The sequence below is a fragment of the Molothrus aeneus genome, chromosome 11 (genome assembly GCF_037042795.1).
Source record: "Molothrus aeneus isolate 106 chromosome 11, BPBGC_Maene_1.0, whole genome shotgun sequence".
Classification (NCBI taxonomy): Eukaryota; Metazoa; Chordata; class Aves; order Passeriformes; family Icteridae; genus Molothrus; species Molothrus aeneus.
Window position 1 is genome coordinate 10,577,224 of NC_089656.1, and position 18,514 is coordinate 10,595,737.

The 18,514-nt window shown below is 38.4% G+C and overlaps 2 protein-coding genes and 1 pseudogene across 2 annotated transcripts in view; 1 reads left to right on the plus strand and 2 right to left on the minus strand.

The window, feature by feature from the left end:
- Nucleotides 1–13,465, minus strand: part of LOC136561110 (protein fantom-like) — a 47,800-nt gene extending 34,335 nt beyond the window's left edge. The window contains exon 1 of the mRNA XM_066557246.1: nucleotides 13,407–13,465. The gene's annotated coding sequence lies outside the window, so the exon portion shown is untranslated. The remainder of the gene's footprint in view (nucleotides 1–13,406) is intronic.
- Nucleotides 5,623–12,646, minus strand: LOC136561428 (protein fantom-like; annotated as a pseudogene).
- Nucleotides 13,292–18,514, plus strand: part of FTO (FTO alpha-ketoglutarate dependent dioxygenase) — a 220,460-nt gene continuing 215,237 nt past the window's right edge. Inside the window, exon 1 of the mRNA XM_066557245.1 lies at nucleotides 13,292–13,402. Coding sequence (XP_066413342.1) covers nucleotides 13,364–13,402 — 39 coding nt within the window. The 5' untranslated portion in view covers nucleotides 13,292–13,363. The remainder of the gene's footprint in view (nucleotides 13,403–18,514) is intronic.

Genomic DNA, 18,514 nt, shown 5'->3' on the forward strand with positions numbered 1-18,514 from the left:
TATGGAGCAATTTATTCAAATTCAGAAGTGAAAAATTACTCTTTATTTCAATCATTTCAAACCTTGCAATTTTAAGAGCTAGAGAAAGCATGTGCAATTAATTACTTATTAGTGCATTACATTGATCACAATTTATTTATTTGAATAAAATATGCCTAAGAAATGTCCATTGCATCCAGGTATATGAAGAAGAGCTTGTTGAACAATGAGATCTTCTCAGATTTCATGGGTAAGGCACAGCTAATTGAGGAGGACTGTTGGGAAGGATCATTCTTCTAGAAATGAAGTCACAAACCAGTAGAATCGAAAATTATGATCTACACAGGCTTCTCCCTCTCAGGTAGGTAAATTCTGGTCCCTGAACATCTGCTCAGGTATTCAGATATGGCTTAAAAATAGGGGTTATACACAGATTTAATAGAAATTAACTAGTATTTTTCATTAAAACAAACACTTCCCCGAAAGTAATGTATAAGGCTAAAGTTGTACTGAGATAGCTCAAGCAATATTTTCTTTAGTGCCCAAAAACTAAAAAAAAAAAAAAAAAAAAGAAAAAAAATTGCCACAGAACTTGGACACGTGGAAGTAGAGCTGAACAGAAGTCAGAAAAAGAAAAGGAACTAATATCCCTTTGGAGGCAATAACATGAATTAATGGGCAAAGTGATCCTAGCTCTTCTACCCCAACTGCAGAAATAAGGAACATGAACTCTGTCCTTCCTTTAAACCTCATCTTCGAGCTGGCTTTAAAAGTCTGAAATGGAAAACGAAGTTAGGAGAAAGTGACTCTTAAAAAAGCTAAGGATTATCTTTGGGGTTAATGTCTGAACTACACCAAAGAGACAATCTCTCTTCCAGACCTCTTATCATTTGGATTAAAAGCACATAGAGTGGAGTCCCAATAACAGGCTGGGGACCAGCTGTGTGGGAATGGGGCACTGATAGCAACTTACACCAGAAGGAAATGATTAAAGAAAGGATCGTGACCTCCACTGTACAAATTTATGCCAGTAAATCCCAGATGGCTAAGCTAATAAAATTGAGGTCTAATTAAACCACATCCCTTGCATCTTGTCTTTGCTTCCATATGAGCAGGACATGGATTCAATACTGAGACTACTCTTAAGGAGTCCTGACTATTGTATTTACTGGATTAGTGGCTCAAAAACTTTTACTCATTCATACTCAGAACTGAAAACCAAACAAGTAAAATATGTATCACCACCAAACTTCTCAGGGTCACTTGCCCTCTGTCTGGCAAAATAAACAAAAGGCTTTTCAGCTAATTGTTCTCAACCACAAATACAACATCCAAGACACAGTCACAAGCAGAGAAGAACATGAATGTGCAGTACTATCTAACAGATCTACATACATCTAATTGATTTAATTAACAAAGCTAATAAGTTTAAGTCCAGAGTAACAATGTAGTAAAAAATGTCAAACAATTAAAAACTGACAAGCAAATAAGCTTTTTTCATTAAAAAATCAACTAAATAAAACATACAACAAAAAGTACAAACATGCAAATACGTTTCACAAATGCAGTCTGGGATGGCTTTAAAGGTATTTTTGGAAAGTACTATGAGCTATTAAGTAATTTGAAGATACCTGCTTGCAAAATGATTTTATTCATAATTAATGCTTTACCTTGCACACTGTGTACCATAGGCATCAAATCACAAGGCTGTGGTTTCAGCCATCTTTTCATTAACAAACAGTCAAGCTAATTGTAGATAAATTTTGTACTTAAAATGTGTTTAATCCAAGTTTGTCCCTTAAGGCAGATTTCTACATTCCTGAAAGAATCCCCAAACAAACTCCAATTAAATATGGAAAAAAATCACTGATTGCAGCCACATTAGAATAATCATCTCAAGGAGTGCTGCATGTGAACTCAACTCTTGTATATAGCTCTAGTGTTAGACAGAAACTGCAGTGAAGCTGCAAAAGCAGCTTTAAAATATGATGGGATATTTGTGGATATAGGATAACTCAGGATAACCAGCACCTCCCTTCCTAATTGATGGTGAACTAATGATTAGCTGGGGCTGCTTCACTATTTGGTAACTACAGCAATTTCAATCACAAGAACTTCTTAAACATGTAGCAAAATAAAGAATGTTTTCCTAAAGACTGGCAGAAATCTAACAGCAGGCTGACATCAGAGGGTGCTGCAGCAAGGAGATTGGTGGGAGCCCAATCCTGTTGGCATCACACAGCTCCTAAAGAATTTCAACTCTGTCTTTACATGGCTAAGTAGCAGGATGACAGCCATGTGTTTTCTGACAAAACACATGAAAAAGCTGCTAATAATATCAAAATTCAAAAACATAAGCTACAAAGATAAACTAAGATGACCTTATTGGTCACCCAAATGTCCAGGTTTTTCTCCAGTATTCCAGTATTGACATTTCTTCTCTGCTGATACAAAAATTAAAAATAAGAATGAGACAAAACCTGTAGGATTATTTGTGCAATAAAACAACTCATACAGACTGTTGTAGATAGCAGTTACAACATTCCCAAGAAAGCAAGCTATTGAAAGTGCCCAAAATATAACATTCATGGATCCCTTTAAGTTCTGCCTCTGTGCATTCAGCACATAAAAAATTCATGACTTGGAAAACTTGAGGATTAAGAGCCTCCCATAAAGTATTCTGGTGGCAAAATTATAGAACACACACTATTCTACAAATGTACTGGTGGACATTTTTCAGTTTATTTTCTAGTATTTTCAGTCAAACACAGCCATCTCTCAAATACTAACATACCTTCTATCAGGTTTCAAACTAGAAATAGACTATAAAGGAAGTAATTTCAGAACTTAATAGCAACTTAGATAGCAACTTAGGTCAAGTGTGATGATTTGGATACAAGTAATTTGATGAACATAAATAAGGATCAGCACTACTTTTTAGACCATGTCTTTATTTGAAGATTTCTTTTAAGCTGAATTTGAAGTTCATCTTTACTTTCAGACTCCTTAAAAGTTTTCACACAAATATGGTAGTTGACATCAAATTTAGATGTTATCTTCAGTTTCTGTCTGCTGTACTTGAAGAAGAGTGTTCATACAAAAATGAAGCACAGAAGTTCTTCGATACAGATTACTTTCAAATAATGAAAAAATATTTAAAATATTTTCTAAATTCACTGTAGGCACAGACTGAGACATTATTTATGGTAACAACTTCTTTAACCTATTTAAACTATATAAAGGAAATTCTGAATAGGGGAGACTTATGACTTTGTGAATAATTTAATAGCAAACATTATGATGTATTATTTATGTAGCACCAGTGATGCACTAAAGAATGCTCACACATAACAGGGTCCCTTCCTTGAAAGGCAGTTAAAGAACTGATGACATATTTCTTATCAAGAACTTCCATTGAAATCAAACTAGCAAGGATTGCAGGATCATGCCATACTAGATCCTTAACACCACTAAAGGTAACAGTCTGAAACTGAAATAGCAAAAAGGGGAAATACATGCAAAGCTGCAGAATTTTGCATGTATTTTTTTTTAAGTAAAAAAGAGAAAGAAAAAAGACTTCTCTAATAGAGGCTTTATTATGAACACATTCTGCAGGCACATTGCCTGATTTTGCTGCACTGCACAGCTACACCTAATTTGCTACTCTACCCTCATACAAGGCCAATAGTTTTCTACTATTGCTAGATGCCAAATTATCCATGGGCAGTAATGAACATTAAATCGTTTGCTATGAACTTATACCTAAAATTTTGCAAGAATTATGTTGAAGACCTTCTGGATCAATTTGCTATGGTATTTTTAAAGCAGCCAAATACAAAGCAGACCCAGTAAGGTATATTTATTCTTTGTGGATTTTTTTTGGTCTCTTCATAACCTAGAGACAGCCAGGCTCTCCTGAATTTTTCAAGGCATTTTACTTTTGGATAAGTCCTGCATGTTTTCTGATCTGCACTGAAAATGATTTCAGAGGTTTGACTGAGCAATCTAAGAGTTCAGCAGTCTTTAAAAAAAAAGAGGGCAGAAATCCAACATCAGTCTGGATTTCTATCATCATTGATCAATAGGGCAGGATGAGGACATATGCAAGACAAAACCATGAAATAGTCTATGCTTAATTAATATTATAGAAAGTATTCTCTGTCCTTATGGAAGACAATGCTACTGTGTTCAAGTTCTGAGTATTGGTTACTAGATTTCTAGTAAGTCTTTGCCTTAAGAAAATGTGTTCAAAAAATTGCATATTCAGAGCACTCAGATTACCAGAATCCCCTCTGGTTTGGACAAGGCTTTAGAGAACAGATTGACACATCAGAACTTCTATGCAATTTCTGAACATTGCCATCTGACCTGGACCTCCTGTGAACAACTTTTCCTATTTTTGTTTGTTTTTTTTTTAATTACTCATGTTTGCTTCGGTTTAAGAGTCTCTGCCCTAATCAATATGGTCCCAGTCCTAGTTCTGCACAGGACATCTTAGATCTGGATCTGTTTTTATACCAAGATAAGCCCTCCCCCTCTGTCATATCAACATTTGATCTGTATTCCCAGAACCAAATCCCTCTTCTATCTGGTAGCACTGGGCCTGACTAAAATTATTATACCTCCAACCTATTTTTGCATTGTTAAGACAAAAACCAAACAAATTGATTTTGGGAATAAGACTGCCCAATCAATGATATGAAGTGTAAAAACAGGTGTATGAAAATCATCGAAACTTCCACTACAAATAGATTAGAGAGGCAAATTGGTAGAAACAAACACATTTTTTAATGTAAAAACATGAGAATTGTTGCTGTTATCATATACCTGAATGAATGTCATAAAAATGACAAAAAAAAAAGACTGGTGTGAGGGTGTAACTGGCCACCAGCTTGATCCATAGTTTCTGGAAATTTAGGAGACAACTCTGCTGACTCAGGTTTGAATCAGTGCTGTAGCTGCTGGGGGTTTTTTTAAAATGCATTATCAGTTCAGTGTATAGGTTAACTGAGTACAATTACTTCTACAAATGTTCCTATGAATATGAAAGTTTTAAAGTGTGATTTCCCAATGTAACTACAGTGAGTAAAGGCCTGAGAGGGAGCCTGCCTTAAGCAGAAAGTCTCAAGAGCAAAAAGCACCATTATAGATGGCTGCATTGTAGTAGTTGCTTTTCAAAGCCCACACATGTGAAATTTTTCAAGTCTGCAGAGCTGGGCACACATGTATCAAGAGACTAGAACAAACCTTGAAATTAAGAAAGGAAAAACATGTGCAAACAAACTACAGATGTGAAACTTTGTTATAACATGAAAACAGTAAACTTTTTCATATACTACTTTTATAACCCTTTAACATGTAGAGAAGTTTTACTAAGGAAGTCAAATGATTTTAACTATTAGAAAACTTGCCTGATAGCTACTGTCTTCTCAAATCTGTACTTTTGTTTAACCCCTACCTCTGTGGATTCTCATAATAAGGACTTCAAAGGCAAGCAAGTTAACATGGCTGCTATAAATAAATACAAGAACGAGGGGAAAGAACAATCTTTCTGCCTACAGGTATATTATTGCCCACTGATGAACAAAAAAGAGTATGGACTGGCTACAGTGAAGCAATTGTTAGGGATATAAACCAATGTTTTTAATAAATGTGAATTACACCTTTCCCTGTGAGCTCTGGCATATCAGCAGCCTTGCTCACTTTTCTGAGACCACTGCTAATAAAAGATTGAACCTAGCTGGATGGACAAGGTCTGTGGCCTGGAATCTGGAGCTGCTGGTCAGCTGAAAGGGGAGGCTCTCGTTCTGTTTCTCAAGCTCATGAACTTTTTCTTGTCATTGCACAATCCTTTCTTCCAGCTCCAGGCCTGACCCAGCCACTTGGGGCCGCCACCAACCTGTTCAGACTTTTTTTATCATTAACAAGCTGTATTAACTTGGTGGTCATTCTGGGGAAATAATAAAAAAGATGAAAAAGAATGTGAAAAGTCAGCATAAAAAGCATTCTGTTGAAAGGAACATAATCACTGTGAAGACTTCAGCATAGAACCTGAATAATAAATTTCAGGTTTTGATATAACTATTACTGCCTGTGAAGAACTCTTTGAAGATAATTGAAACCACTGTGCAGCAATCTGCTTTATAGCACTGACAAATAACAGTTTCCTAAGGCTTATCATTTAAGGTTAGTAAAGGGAGGACACATATTTACTCCATATGGTGCTTAAATGTAATTTTTAACGCATGACCTTATATAGGAACCTCTGCATGCTGTTAAGTAAAGTTACAGATTTGAGATGTGGTGGGGCAAACTATAAAAGCTCCAATTCCACAGAACATTCAACTATTGAAAGAATGCTAATAATATGCAACATTCCAATTATATACAATTTCTAGTATTTTGGGATTTAAATATATATTCCATGTCTAAAGTGGCTGAAATATATAGGTGGAGATATTTAAGAAGGTACTCTGGAAAAAAAGACTTAAGAGTTCTCACTACCATACTCAATTTTATACATGGCAAATATTTCCAGTGTGCTTTGGAGAAGGAACAGTTAGCTGCAGAATATAATTAGATACAGAGGTTATGGCTGTCATCTGTCTTTAGAAGGATACAAATTTTGCTTTTGGTATCTGAAAGGTTGTACCTTTGATTTCCCTTGGTTCTGATAAACATTGGTAAGCTAGAACAAAAGGCAGTGAGGGCACGTGGGGGTGATGTAACATGCATGAACAGAAAACATACCCAGAAGTGAATGCAAAAAACTTGGCATATAAAGAAAGAAAAGGTGGCTTTGATGAGAGAGACAAGTTCAAGACTTTACAAAGTCGGTTGCACATCTTTGAGACCTGTATCTAGTTTACAGGAAATCTATTTTTGAAGGCCCAGAAAGAAAACTGAAAATAAGGACACACTTCATTTATTTAAAAGGACTTGTTTTATTTTTTGTATACTTGTGGACAGAAGCTTCTACTTAAAAGAACAAAAGTGAAACAAAAAAAATCCCTAATAACTTCAGGATGTCACAGAATGTTACTTGCCTGTAAGCAGGTTTTTTGTTTACATGGAGTTTTTTCAATGTTCTTCTACTGCAAATTCATTCCAAACTTCTAGTTAAAAGGGTTTTGGCAAGGAATGCTGGAAAAGAAATTCAACTTGAGGAGTTAAGTTTTTTCTCTAGCAAACACTGTATTTTTTATTTTCTGTGCCATAAAGCATTAATTCAGGTACTCCAATTTGACGATTCTGTGTAACGCTACCTGAGTGGATGATGAGAGCATTTGGTAAGGCATCTAACAAACACAGGAAATCCCTTTGGAATAAGCAAACAATTCACTTGTTCCACCATCTTGGATTTGACAACAGCCTGACAGAAAAGATGGAAGTTATGTCATGCTGGTCAATTTGTTCCTGATCCACTGAATACTGAGTCAGAAGGAAAGAATTCCTTGGACTTAAAAAAATTACTAAATAGTCCCATCTACAGAAGCAATATTTTCAGATGCCCTTTTATGAATCTTTGAGTTTCTGACACCACCTTGTTTGGATGCAGGCTGACTTTATTTAGTACAGCACAATGTGAGCACAGAGTCACAGTGCTTTTGGATTAATCAGCCCTCCTGTAATGCAGTAATACCATGAACACTTCTGCTGAGCCCAAACTGGTTTGCCAGCACAGCACTAAGTTTAATAAGAGGGGTGGAATCTCACTGTATACACAATTTTGATTCTAGAATGAAATTCCTGATGAATCATTAGGCTTCCATAGACTCTTCTACAGTTCCCAGAACACTCTAACAGCATAGCTCTGAGCACAAGGTACCAGCTCCAAAGTGACAGACAGCACTGTAGTTCAGTGCATGGAGATCTAATACAGTCCACCACAAAGACATACATACACAGACATAACCAGAAATTAAAAATAATTAGTTTCAAAGAGTGATTTTTGCTACTGCTTTAAAAAGTGCTCTGAGAGAAACCAACATTTTCAATTTGTTTTAAAGGGCAAAAAAACATTACTGTAAGCTAAAATAAAAGTATTAACCCCCATACCTTTTAGTTTTCTCCTCTTGCTCATTTGCATGCTGCTTGAGTAAGATGTGATCATCATGTACATGAAGAAACCTGTCCTCCAGTTCTTCTTGACTGGTTTGTTACCTGGCTCGTTGAGCTTTTATATTCTGTGCAGTTCATGATTCTACCCAAACCAAGACAACTTTAAATTACCTTCAATGCAATCAACAACATGTAGCTCAAAGTCAAAACTCATTTTGAAATACTGAATGTCCCCAACTTTTCAAGTAATTTTATATTTTACACTTGTATGAGTCTGTTAATTTTTTTGGATTTATAGTAATTTAAATCACTTCCTTTTCCCTTCCTCTTACAGATTAAAAAAAAGCAATTAAAACTATACAGCAACCTTTTTCCATACTAGACAACACAAAAGTAACAGTTTACCAAGTAACCAGGTTCTGCCAAAGAGGCTATCTCAAAATAAGCATTACCTAAGGGATTCTTTCTAATCTGTTCCAAAGTTAACATATTATCTTGAAGCTTGAAAATATTAACTCATAATTCTGTAAATTTACACAGATACAAGACTAAGCCCATTTGTTCCATTCTAATAGCAGCTGAGTAACATAGCAGAATTGCATAATACTTTTGGTTCCCATTTTGTGAAATGGATCTGGCCTTGTCCTCAATTCAGCAAAAAAATCCTCTTTTCTTCTGGAAGTATGAATGTTACAGCTCAATGACATTTTCAGTTTTTACCATCTCACAGCAACTCCCCTCTTATAACAAGCAACTTGGACATAGAATGGGTCACAGCATCTTTCTCAATTTAACCCAGATTTTGAATGGTATTTGAACTTAATTTTGTGAGTGGCAACATCAGAAACATTTTTAGAAAGAAACTAAAGAAGCCACTGATCAAAGTCTGTAGCTGTAATAAATAGCAGCTGGTACAAACCTTGTAATCCTTCAATTCCAGCTGGAGTTAGACCTGTATGTCTTACAGGCAGGTCCCCCACAGTTACATCAGCTGCAGCAGGCATGGCTTATCTAGGGATAACAAAATTCAAATGAAATTCCTCTTCATCTGTTATTTAAACTGAGACTAGAACAATACACCATATGAAATGAAGGCAAAAGTTATGGCAAATTCACTGAAATTACAGACTTCTGAATAGTATTTCAACTAGATTGCAATCTAAACTCTGAAGTTCTCAATTTTATGGCAGTTTCAATCCATTCACAAGATACACCTTTGTTGTGCAATAGCTCCAATTCTATTTAATGTATGCACAAATAGCTTCTTAAGTTCTAGCTCTGTTGCTTTCAGGAATCTTTGGGCTAAGGCCATATTTCCAAGTGGATGTGGGAAGGGGACCTGTGGGTTTTTTGTTAGTTGAGGTTTTTTAATTGTTTGTCCATCTCAAGAGAGGTAAAAGCTTAAGGCATCAAATAGTAGATGAGTAATGCCATCTTCCATGTTATGAATGGAACTCTTTCAAACAGGTGCTGGGGGTTATGAAGGCATTCCAGTGCTGTCTGGCATTCTCCTAGTCTTCTTTCAATCACTGTCATATAAGAAATTACTTTTTAAGACAGAAAGTCTCCTATGAATGATTCTCATAAATCTGAACATGATTCTATCTTGCAGCAACAGAAAGCTTAGCTACATGACAAAGTGAGATTAGGAAAGTATTAATGTGAAAAAGTACTACATTTGTTTTGGTGTAATATATGAACATACTTCTTAACAACTGCTGCTTCTTTCTTTTCTTCTGGAGCAGAAAATTACATGTTGGTCACAGAGTCAAGTAATGCTGAAACAACAGGAAAAGGAGAGACATGAAGTCCTTTTGACAGTCTGATCCCCAAAACCATTGTTACGCTCTTCAGGTGATAAAAATCCTCAGTCAATGCAGAACCATCTAGGAAAGCACTGGGAAATTAACAGTGATGCTACTGGAGACTTGCATCAGAGGGCAGAAGCGACATGGCACAGTCAACAGACAGCCCATGAAATATCTGTTAATTCAATCATAATCAAAAGTGCTGCCTAAGCTTTTTCTTCCATCATAAATAACTCTCCTTATGGCTTTGTTCTAAAGAAACAAAAGGGATTAATGGAAATTTAGTTTCCAACAAGTCAGTCTTGCTTTTAATCTTTTGGTTTTTTCATCACTAAAATTTATGATAAAATATTATTTCCAGACTTCACTGTTTATGAATAAACAGGAACACATTTTTCTTCCATGTGGAACAAATGTTTCCTTATCATGACCATAGAAGTGAACTGATCTACAGTTGTAGACTTGCAATATGGTTGCAGTTTCAATGTTGTCAGTGACAGAGAGTGCTACTCTGGGATGTTGATGTCCACACCACTCAGCCAATGGCACAATTGGCAACCAATGCAGACACAGATCCACTGGAATTCAGTTCCTCAGCACCCTTGGCTCTTTTAGCATTGCTCTTAAAAAATCCTCAAAACTTCTTTGAAATTTGTTAATTAGCTCTGTCTGCAGTCATTGGCTTCACTCAGGTCTAGGCTCATTTTTTGTGGTTACTATTATGCTGTACCAGTACAGCTACAGCAACTGAGATCAAGGGGAAACAGACATTTTACCTCCAGAGGATCAGCTAAATTTGGTTCATGATGGTAGCAAGGAGAAGATACCACTGTACATCTTTCTAGAATGTGACTGTCCTTGCTTTCACAAATCAAAAATGACAGAGGCTTTTTTGGGCCTCAAGAGCTAAACAAGTATTTTATCAGCATGACTCCACAATGTTTGTGATCTATCAAAATCAGGCTTCAAAACCTCCAGAACAGCAACAGGTAGAGACAAACATTACTGGCTTTCACTATTTGCTGAAGAAAATTTACTATGGATACCTACCTGTTATCTTCAGTATGAGAGAAACCTACTCACTTAAAACCAGAGACAAAACAACACATGCTTGTCACTCAAATAAACAAACAACTTTTGTAATCCATTACTGGCTGCAGCAAAACCACAGAAATATTTGAGCTGTAAGCAAACTAACACAGCAGAGATGCACACAAAGCCAGTTTTAACTGGCAACTTGACATGATTTGAAGTGACAAAATAAAGCAAGTTCAAATCCAAGTGTCCTGAAAACTTAGAAGGTCAAATTTTCAAAAAGAAGAGAAAGAATTGTTTCATTTCCATTACAAAGTGTCAGAAATTAAGCATTCAGCTATCTTTTCTGTTGTGGGCCACAGAAAAAGAAAATGAAAAAACCAACCATATTAATTGGTTTTATCAGATACAGTGGTTTTAGACAGAAATAGTACAAACATGTCTCCTGGTTTTAAGGAGGCCAAATATAATTACAGATTTAGAATTTGGCTTGGCAACTTAGTTGCCTGATTAGTAACATACCCATGTCTTTAATAATCACTAATAACCACCAGTTCTGCTGCTGCTTTGAGAGAGGACACTTCAAACATCAAAGTGTGTGTTACATATGTTACAGTTCCTCTTGAATATTATCTGAGTGTCAATCACAAACACTTAAACAAAATTACTTTTCCTTGCAGTCCAGTTCCAGCGTTATTTCTAAAAGCATATGAGATTTCTCCATGGCATTCTGTATTACTTTTGAAAGCATTTCCAAAGAGATTACATCTGACAAAACTGTTCAGCAACATTGCTACAAAAGTTATAGTACTTAAAAGTGCAGCATTTCCTAAAAGAAAGCATAACAAAGTGAGAGAGATATAAATTTATATTTGCATCTGGACAGATCCACATGCCATCCTTCACCTCAAAAACTTAAACCAGGCTTTATTTCCAAGAAAGGAAACCCTACAATCACTTCAGCACAGATTGGTTCTCAAAACTAGAGAGCCCAGCGTACAAAGAGAGGAATATTCCCCATATCTCAGGGATTAACCTGTAAGAACTTCAGGCTAGGTATAAGCAAGAATTTTCTATATAACTACTAAAGTTAAAGAAACTGTAACTCTGTTACACACTTCACTACCTACAAAAGTGGTTCTATCACTACCTGTATCTGAAAATCTACTACAAAAAACTGCATACAACTTTGCACTGTTATACAAGTCTGACACTAATAAAATTAATACTTATCAAAGCTTATGCTTTAGGTCCAGATTCTTATATAACTCACAGAAGTGTGCTTTTGTACCAGCATCATTCAAAGGTAGTAAAACTGAGTGGGGATTACTTAATCTTTTGAAAGTTCTCAGCCAATGGGGTTATAGGTGACTTCCAGCGAGGGGGTTTCTAGTGAAATCACAAGAATTACAACTTAATTGTTTCAACATGGTTTTTGAATTTGAGTGTCAGACATGGCCAAGATGATCCTTTTGTAGATGGAATTTAAAAAAGGAGGTGAGAGGGACAACCCACCTATCTTAGCTTATCATAATGTATTTCCAGCCTATGTTTTCCCTCTATTGAGTCTTTACAATATACATTTTGGCACTTTATTGGTCTTGTAACTTAAAATAATCTCATTTATTACCTGGTAGAAATACACACATATATCATCTTTCAAATATCATGTGTTGTAGTGCTGTGTGCTCTGGGAGGCGGACAGGGAAAAAAAGAGAAGATATGGAAGATGTTAGGAAATGGAATCACAACATCCTAAGGGAAGAAACATCTCTCAGACCTGTAAGTCCTACTTCAACACAGAAAAATCCAAACAACCGTGTCTTGACTCCAACCGATTGTCCAAAGCTTGCCAGTTTCGCCTGAGCCGCGCCGCTGGCGGTGGCCGGCGGGGCTGAAGGGGCAGGGCCCGCAGGGAAGGCAGCGCTCGCCTCCTCTCCTGGAGGAACGCCGACACCGCCGGGCTGTGCTCCCTCGGGCACAGGAGCCCAGCTCCCACTTCAGCCCAGCGGCCCTTCCCGGTACGAACACAGGCCTACAGGGCTACTCTGAACCAAACGCTGAGGCTCCAGCCTCTTCCCCCGGGCACCGAGCGAGGAGGAGCCTCTCGGCTCTGGAACCGCCGCCCGCAGCCCCGCGGGTGCCGCCAGCCCGGCCGGGGCCCGCCCGCTGCGGGACGCGGCGCCACAGCCGCGGGCAGCTCCAGCGCCCCGCTCCTCCCCGCGCCGTGCCCAGAGGGGGAGAAGCTCCCCCCGTACTCACAGCCCCCGCCAGCCCCGCGCTCCTCAGCGCTCCGTTAGCAGCTGCCGCCGCTGCCAACCGGGCCCTTCCCCTTCCGGGCCGCCCTGGGCCTGCCGGGACTTGAAGTTCGGGGCGGGGCCGCGCATTGCCCGCGGAGCCGCGGTCCGGCCGCTGCCGGCGGAGCTGCGCGGGGTCCCCGCGGTGCTGCTCCGCTCCGGGCGGGCGGCTAAGGCGGCACCATGAAGAGGAGAGCAGGGGAGCGGGAGAAAGAGCTGAAGGTACCTTCCGTTTGCTTCCTGCTCCCCGCAGCCCCGAGGAGCGTGTGTGCCCCTGGCCAGCCGTCTCCGCCGCTCGTGGGGCTGTGCGGGGCAGAGCCCCCGGGGCTCCGGTAGCTCCAGTGCTGGAGCCCCGAGCGAGGGGACTCCGAGGCCGCCGTGAAGTTCACTGTGAGAAGGAGGGAGCCCCGGCCCCGGGCTCGGCGCGGTGGCGGAGCCCGGGTGAGCTCCGCACGGCTGCGTGCGCCCCGCACCGCCCCGGGGGCTCCGCCGGGCTGGGGGCTCTGCTTGAGCTGGGAGTGCCCGATCCCCCTCCCCTGGATGAGGGGCGCCTCGTACAGCGTTAACAGGAGCTCGTGGTAAAGGCGTGTGCCAGCTGGGCACGATATTGCAGTTTAAAAGAGAGTTCTGTGGTATACGAGGAAAATGATGCCAGGACTGTGTGTTTGTGTTTGTCGAAACATTCACAGTGGGATGATGCACTGTGTAACTGCGCCTCATTCTTAAATTTAAAAGTACTCTACACTAAGCCTGACCTAAATAAATATTTTTAAGTCTCTTATGCCGCCCGAGCTTTATAATGTTTCTTTTCTTGTTCACGTGTTTAGATGCAATGCTGTTACATGCTTACATTGAAGATGCTATTTCACTGTCTGTGGAAGCAAACAGGAGTGCTGAATGTTTGCTGTTTCAGGTGCCTTTGAAAGGCTTGTTTTACTACATATTTTACTTCAGCTGTTGATGGTTGTTGTACTTGTGCTGATTTTGTTTACAAAACAGTAGTACTGAGAACCCGTAAGTGACTTGTTTGAAAGCACGGTACTGATATTAGAGGTGTTAGTGAAAGGAAGGCTAATTCCATTATAAATTTAGAAAATGCCTTTGAAAATGCTAATCTCATACGCCTGAACAGGGAACATGCTAGTTTTGGTATTACTATTCAGTATTAAATATACTATTCCCAGCAAAGGCAGGGAAAAGGTCTGATGTAAGTTTCCAACTAAGTATTTTACTAGAAAACTTCATGGCCTCTTTGCCTTAGTAAGTTTCATAACAACTCCTTAAGAACTACCTGGGCATTTTGTAATTTGTCTGTCTGCTATCCCGAGTTGCTGAGGGACAGCAATTTCAGTGTTCCAATTTGTGTTCTGCCCTTTCCATGTATGTCATAACATATGCAGATTTCCCATCCAATAGTTGCAGAAAAAAATCTCAACCCAATCTTCTTTTAGCCTGTTCATTTGTGCTGTCCATCCAAGGGCCTTTGTCTTGTCAATGGATCTTCCTGAATGTATTTGGGAATCATTTGCTTTAGGAGAATAATGGCCCTTGCTAAGATAATAGCTCAGGGATACCTGTGAGGGGTGAAAGGATGGCGCTGTGAACGAAATTGGCAAAGGCTCTGGGAGGAAAGGCACTTGAAGAGGTGTCAAGAACAATGTATGAGAAAAACTTGAGGTCAAGTGCAAGAGTACTGCTATAGACACAACTCAGTGTTGTGGGTGCACAGACAGAGAAAGATGAAAGATTCTTACAGAGACTTTAAAGGTGTCAGTACTTACAGAATGCCTTAGAGGGATGTGGTAAGCTGGGTACTACTTGAGAGAAGCTGAGTATATTGAAAATGAAGCAAAACGAGCCTGGAGAATGTCTTAGAATAAAGGCTGCCAAAGGAGAAAGCAGCAATGGGAAAAGGAGGGGATATGCTAGAAGGAACATAAGTGGGTTTTTTCCCCATGGAAGCATCCTCATACTGATTATTTTCTACAACTTAATTGGAGATGTAATCTCTGGGCTCCTGGCAGTGTGTCAAGTCACCCTTCAGTCCTTGGGTTTAGCCATCCCTAGCTTATGTTGATCACCTGAGAAATGCTGAAGACAAAGGAACAGTGTCTTTATTATGCAGTTCTGCCAAGGCTTCCATTTAGGTACTGATTAAAATATTTTTTAGCAAACCAAATATTAGTGAGGTTAACCCAACCTCTTCTGGAGACTAAGATTTATGAGGCCTACTACTGAGAGGGAAGTGGTTGGGTAAAGAAGCTGGTTTGGATTATGTGTCTTTTGGCAATGTTTCTTGTTTTCCAGAATTAAATCCTGAATAAAAGTTCTTGTTTTGCTGTAATTGTGTACAGTTAAATGCTGGCTGTCAGAATCCCACTGACTGGCTTTTGCTTTGTAATTATGTAGTATGTTTCTTATATGTGATAAACTTTTCTCTGGCTCGAATTTTCTTGGATATAGCAAGTTTTGATTTATGCTGTTATAGAATGACATTTGTGTTCCAAGTACATGTGGTAGAAGTTCTGTAGAGTGCAGTGCTGTCATACAGCAATTTCCACTTTGCAGATCACTCAGCTGGGTTCAGTAAGATTAAATGTGTATCAGAAATGACATTGTTTGTGCTAGTATTTGGTGTTCCAAGTCAAGAGAGGAGGATGCAGATTCATTCCTGGGAAGAGGGTCTGAAAGAAAAGTAGGAAAACCATAGTCAGAAGTCAACTACTCATCTAAACACCACGTGGGGCATGCTAATGTCCTGTAGAATGTTTCTCTGAGTCTTAAGTGGACACCAAAACACAACTTCTCTGAAGTTTCCAAAGATACCTTTGGAGCTGTTGCAAGCCATCAGCTACTCTGGTCTTCCCCATAGCAAATATTACTTCTGTGCATAAAACCAGAACTGTTAGAGTAGATGTTGCTCATCAGCTGAAAAGGCATTTTTATGAAACAGTCTATTGTGGGATTGTTCATGCTTGTTTGTTTTAGCTTAGAATTCCATCTTAATTAATACAGTTTATAGTTATTTTGAGTCTTTTTTGCTTTACACTGTTGGTCAGAGTTGGTCACTTCCTTTTCACTGGGTGTAGAAATGTACCATGAAAAGTGAAACCAAGCAAACTTCCTGTTTGGTGATCTAAGTAGGCTATTTGCTCCTTTTAGGCTTGGGAAGAAAGCTTTTTGCTTTTAGAATGTTTATTATCTTGATTTATGAGTTACAAAAGTTATTATTTAATGTAAGACTTAATGTTCTTGAGACTTATTTATTCAAGATGGATTTTTTAAAGTAAGTTTCAGTATGAGAGAGGCCAAGTTGTAGTTATTTCCTGTATATGCTTCCTCTACCACTCTTTGCATGTTAACACCCTGTGCCATAACCAGGTGAAAGAGAGAATACTCAGCTAGTGTGGAGTATTATTTTCTTTTAAAGTAAAGGTATTGCCTTGATGGGTCTTTGGAACAGATCACTAAAGCCAGTTCACAATTACCTTATGTAGTTGTTTATGCTAATTTACATTACTGTGAATCCTGACTGCAGAGAATGTATTCCACAGACACTACTGTTATGTTTGTACAGCTCCCAGCACAGCTGGGACTCCAGTCCAATAAATTTATTGCTGTACAAATAATAAATGCATCAATGTGCACATATCTGAATATTCACAAGGGATTTTACAAAGATATTCATATGCAGTATCACATTTGTGAGACATGTTGGACAAAGTGGCAGGGAAACATAAAGCTTTAAATAACACAAAGCTTTGTATGTATTTTATTTACAAGGAGAAAAAGGGAATATACTGAGTTTCGGCTGAGATATCATTGGAGGTCTTATTTCCTGCATCGTCCTCATTTTTGCTGCCTGCAAAATAATACATCTTTACAAGGTAGAACAGGCTGCTTCAACATATTAATGCTCAAGGAAAATTAGACAAGTATTCTCAAAGCACTTCAAAGAATGATTAAGGTTTGGTTTTAGAATTAATGCTGAATGATGGTGCCCGTACCACACAATGACGTTTAAAAACTTTAACCATTGTTACCATGGTTTGTTCTAATATTACAATGATTTATTGTTTCTGGTGATTGTTCTACCTCTTTAGATAAAAAATATTGTTAAAAAGAACCAAAGAAAACAAAATTTTCTAATTGACAGATTAGATTCTTTTAGAAATTGTATTTAGGAAAATTAATGAAACAGCTTAGATGCAGTTAAATAAGCTTCTTGTCATGTCATATTTCTGCTTAGGTAAATGGTGTGCAAGTTTTAGCAGAATCAGCAACCAATATGCCAGTAGCAATTTTTGTGGTAATCACATTATTGGACCTTCCCATTATTAATGGGACAATAATTAAGAAATAGTGTTGATAGTCACATAACACATGATTTGTATATTGGAAATGGTCAGGTAGAAGCCTTGCATATGCAGAATAAAATACAAGAAAGAATGAGTGGCAAATGTTTCTTGCTTTTAAATTCATCACATTCCTGCTGTTTAAATTGCCTCAGCTGCTAATGCTGGAACCATTACAGTAATGGACTCAGCAAATGAAGGAGAACCGAGACACACATTTTATTACTGGAGGGGTAATTTTCTCTTCATCTGTAATAACAGCAGTGCCTAGTATTGATCAGACCATCAAGATACTAATCCTCTGTAAAATTACTTGTTATAACTGAAAATGTGTTAATCCAAATCAGTCTGTGTCCTGACTTTCTACTTACTATTGAATACAGACTATTAGATGGTTTATTTTTTGTGATTTAAAGCCTTTACATCGATAATAGTCAGAGCTTCCTTTGCAAGAGAATGTGCTTAATCTTAGCTATGGCCCAGGGTTGTATTTTTGTTTTAACTAGAACATCACCCACTTAATTAAGAAGTGCATGTCTATCTTCCTACTTGGAATTATATTGGTACTTTAGGCTCTGCAGATTTATTAAACGTTGTTTTACATTCAGTCACTTGTTTTTTGCTGTAAATAAGGACAGATCTATACTTCACATATTGAAATCTACAAAGATCTTGGAGCTAAGGATGTGAGGAGAATGGCTGCTCAAAACACAAATGGATGGTGGATGTGGGTGATGGCCTGGGAGGCTTTTCTGTAAGGGAAGTTCAATGCCAGGGGTCTGAAGGTCTTCAGTTTACTTCTGTCCTGGTGGTCCACTACATGAGACAGTCATATGGTGAGCTGTGCATATCCCAGTTCTGAATATGGGAAAGCTTCTTTTTTTTTTTTTTTTTTTTTGCCTCTTTTGTCTGTTTTTTCACAGTTTTGTATGTTTGAAATGGAAGCTCTCATCTCTAACTCTCCCAGCCTCGTGCAGTG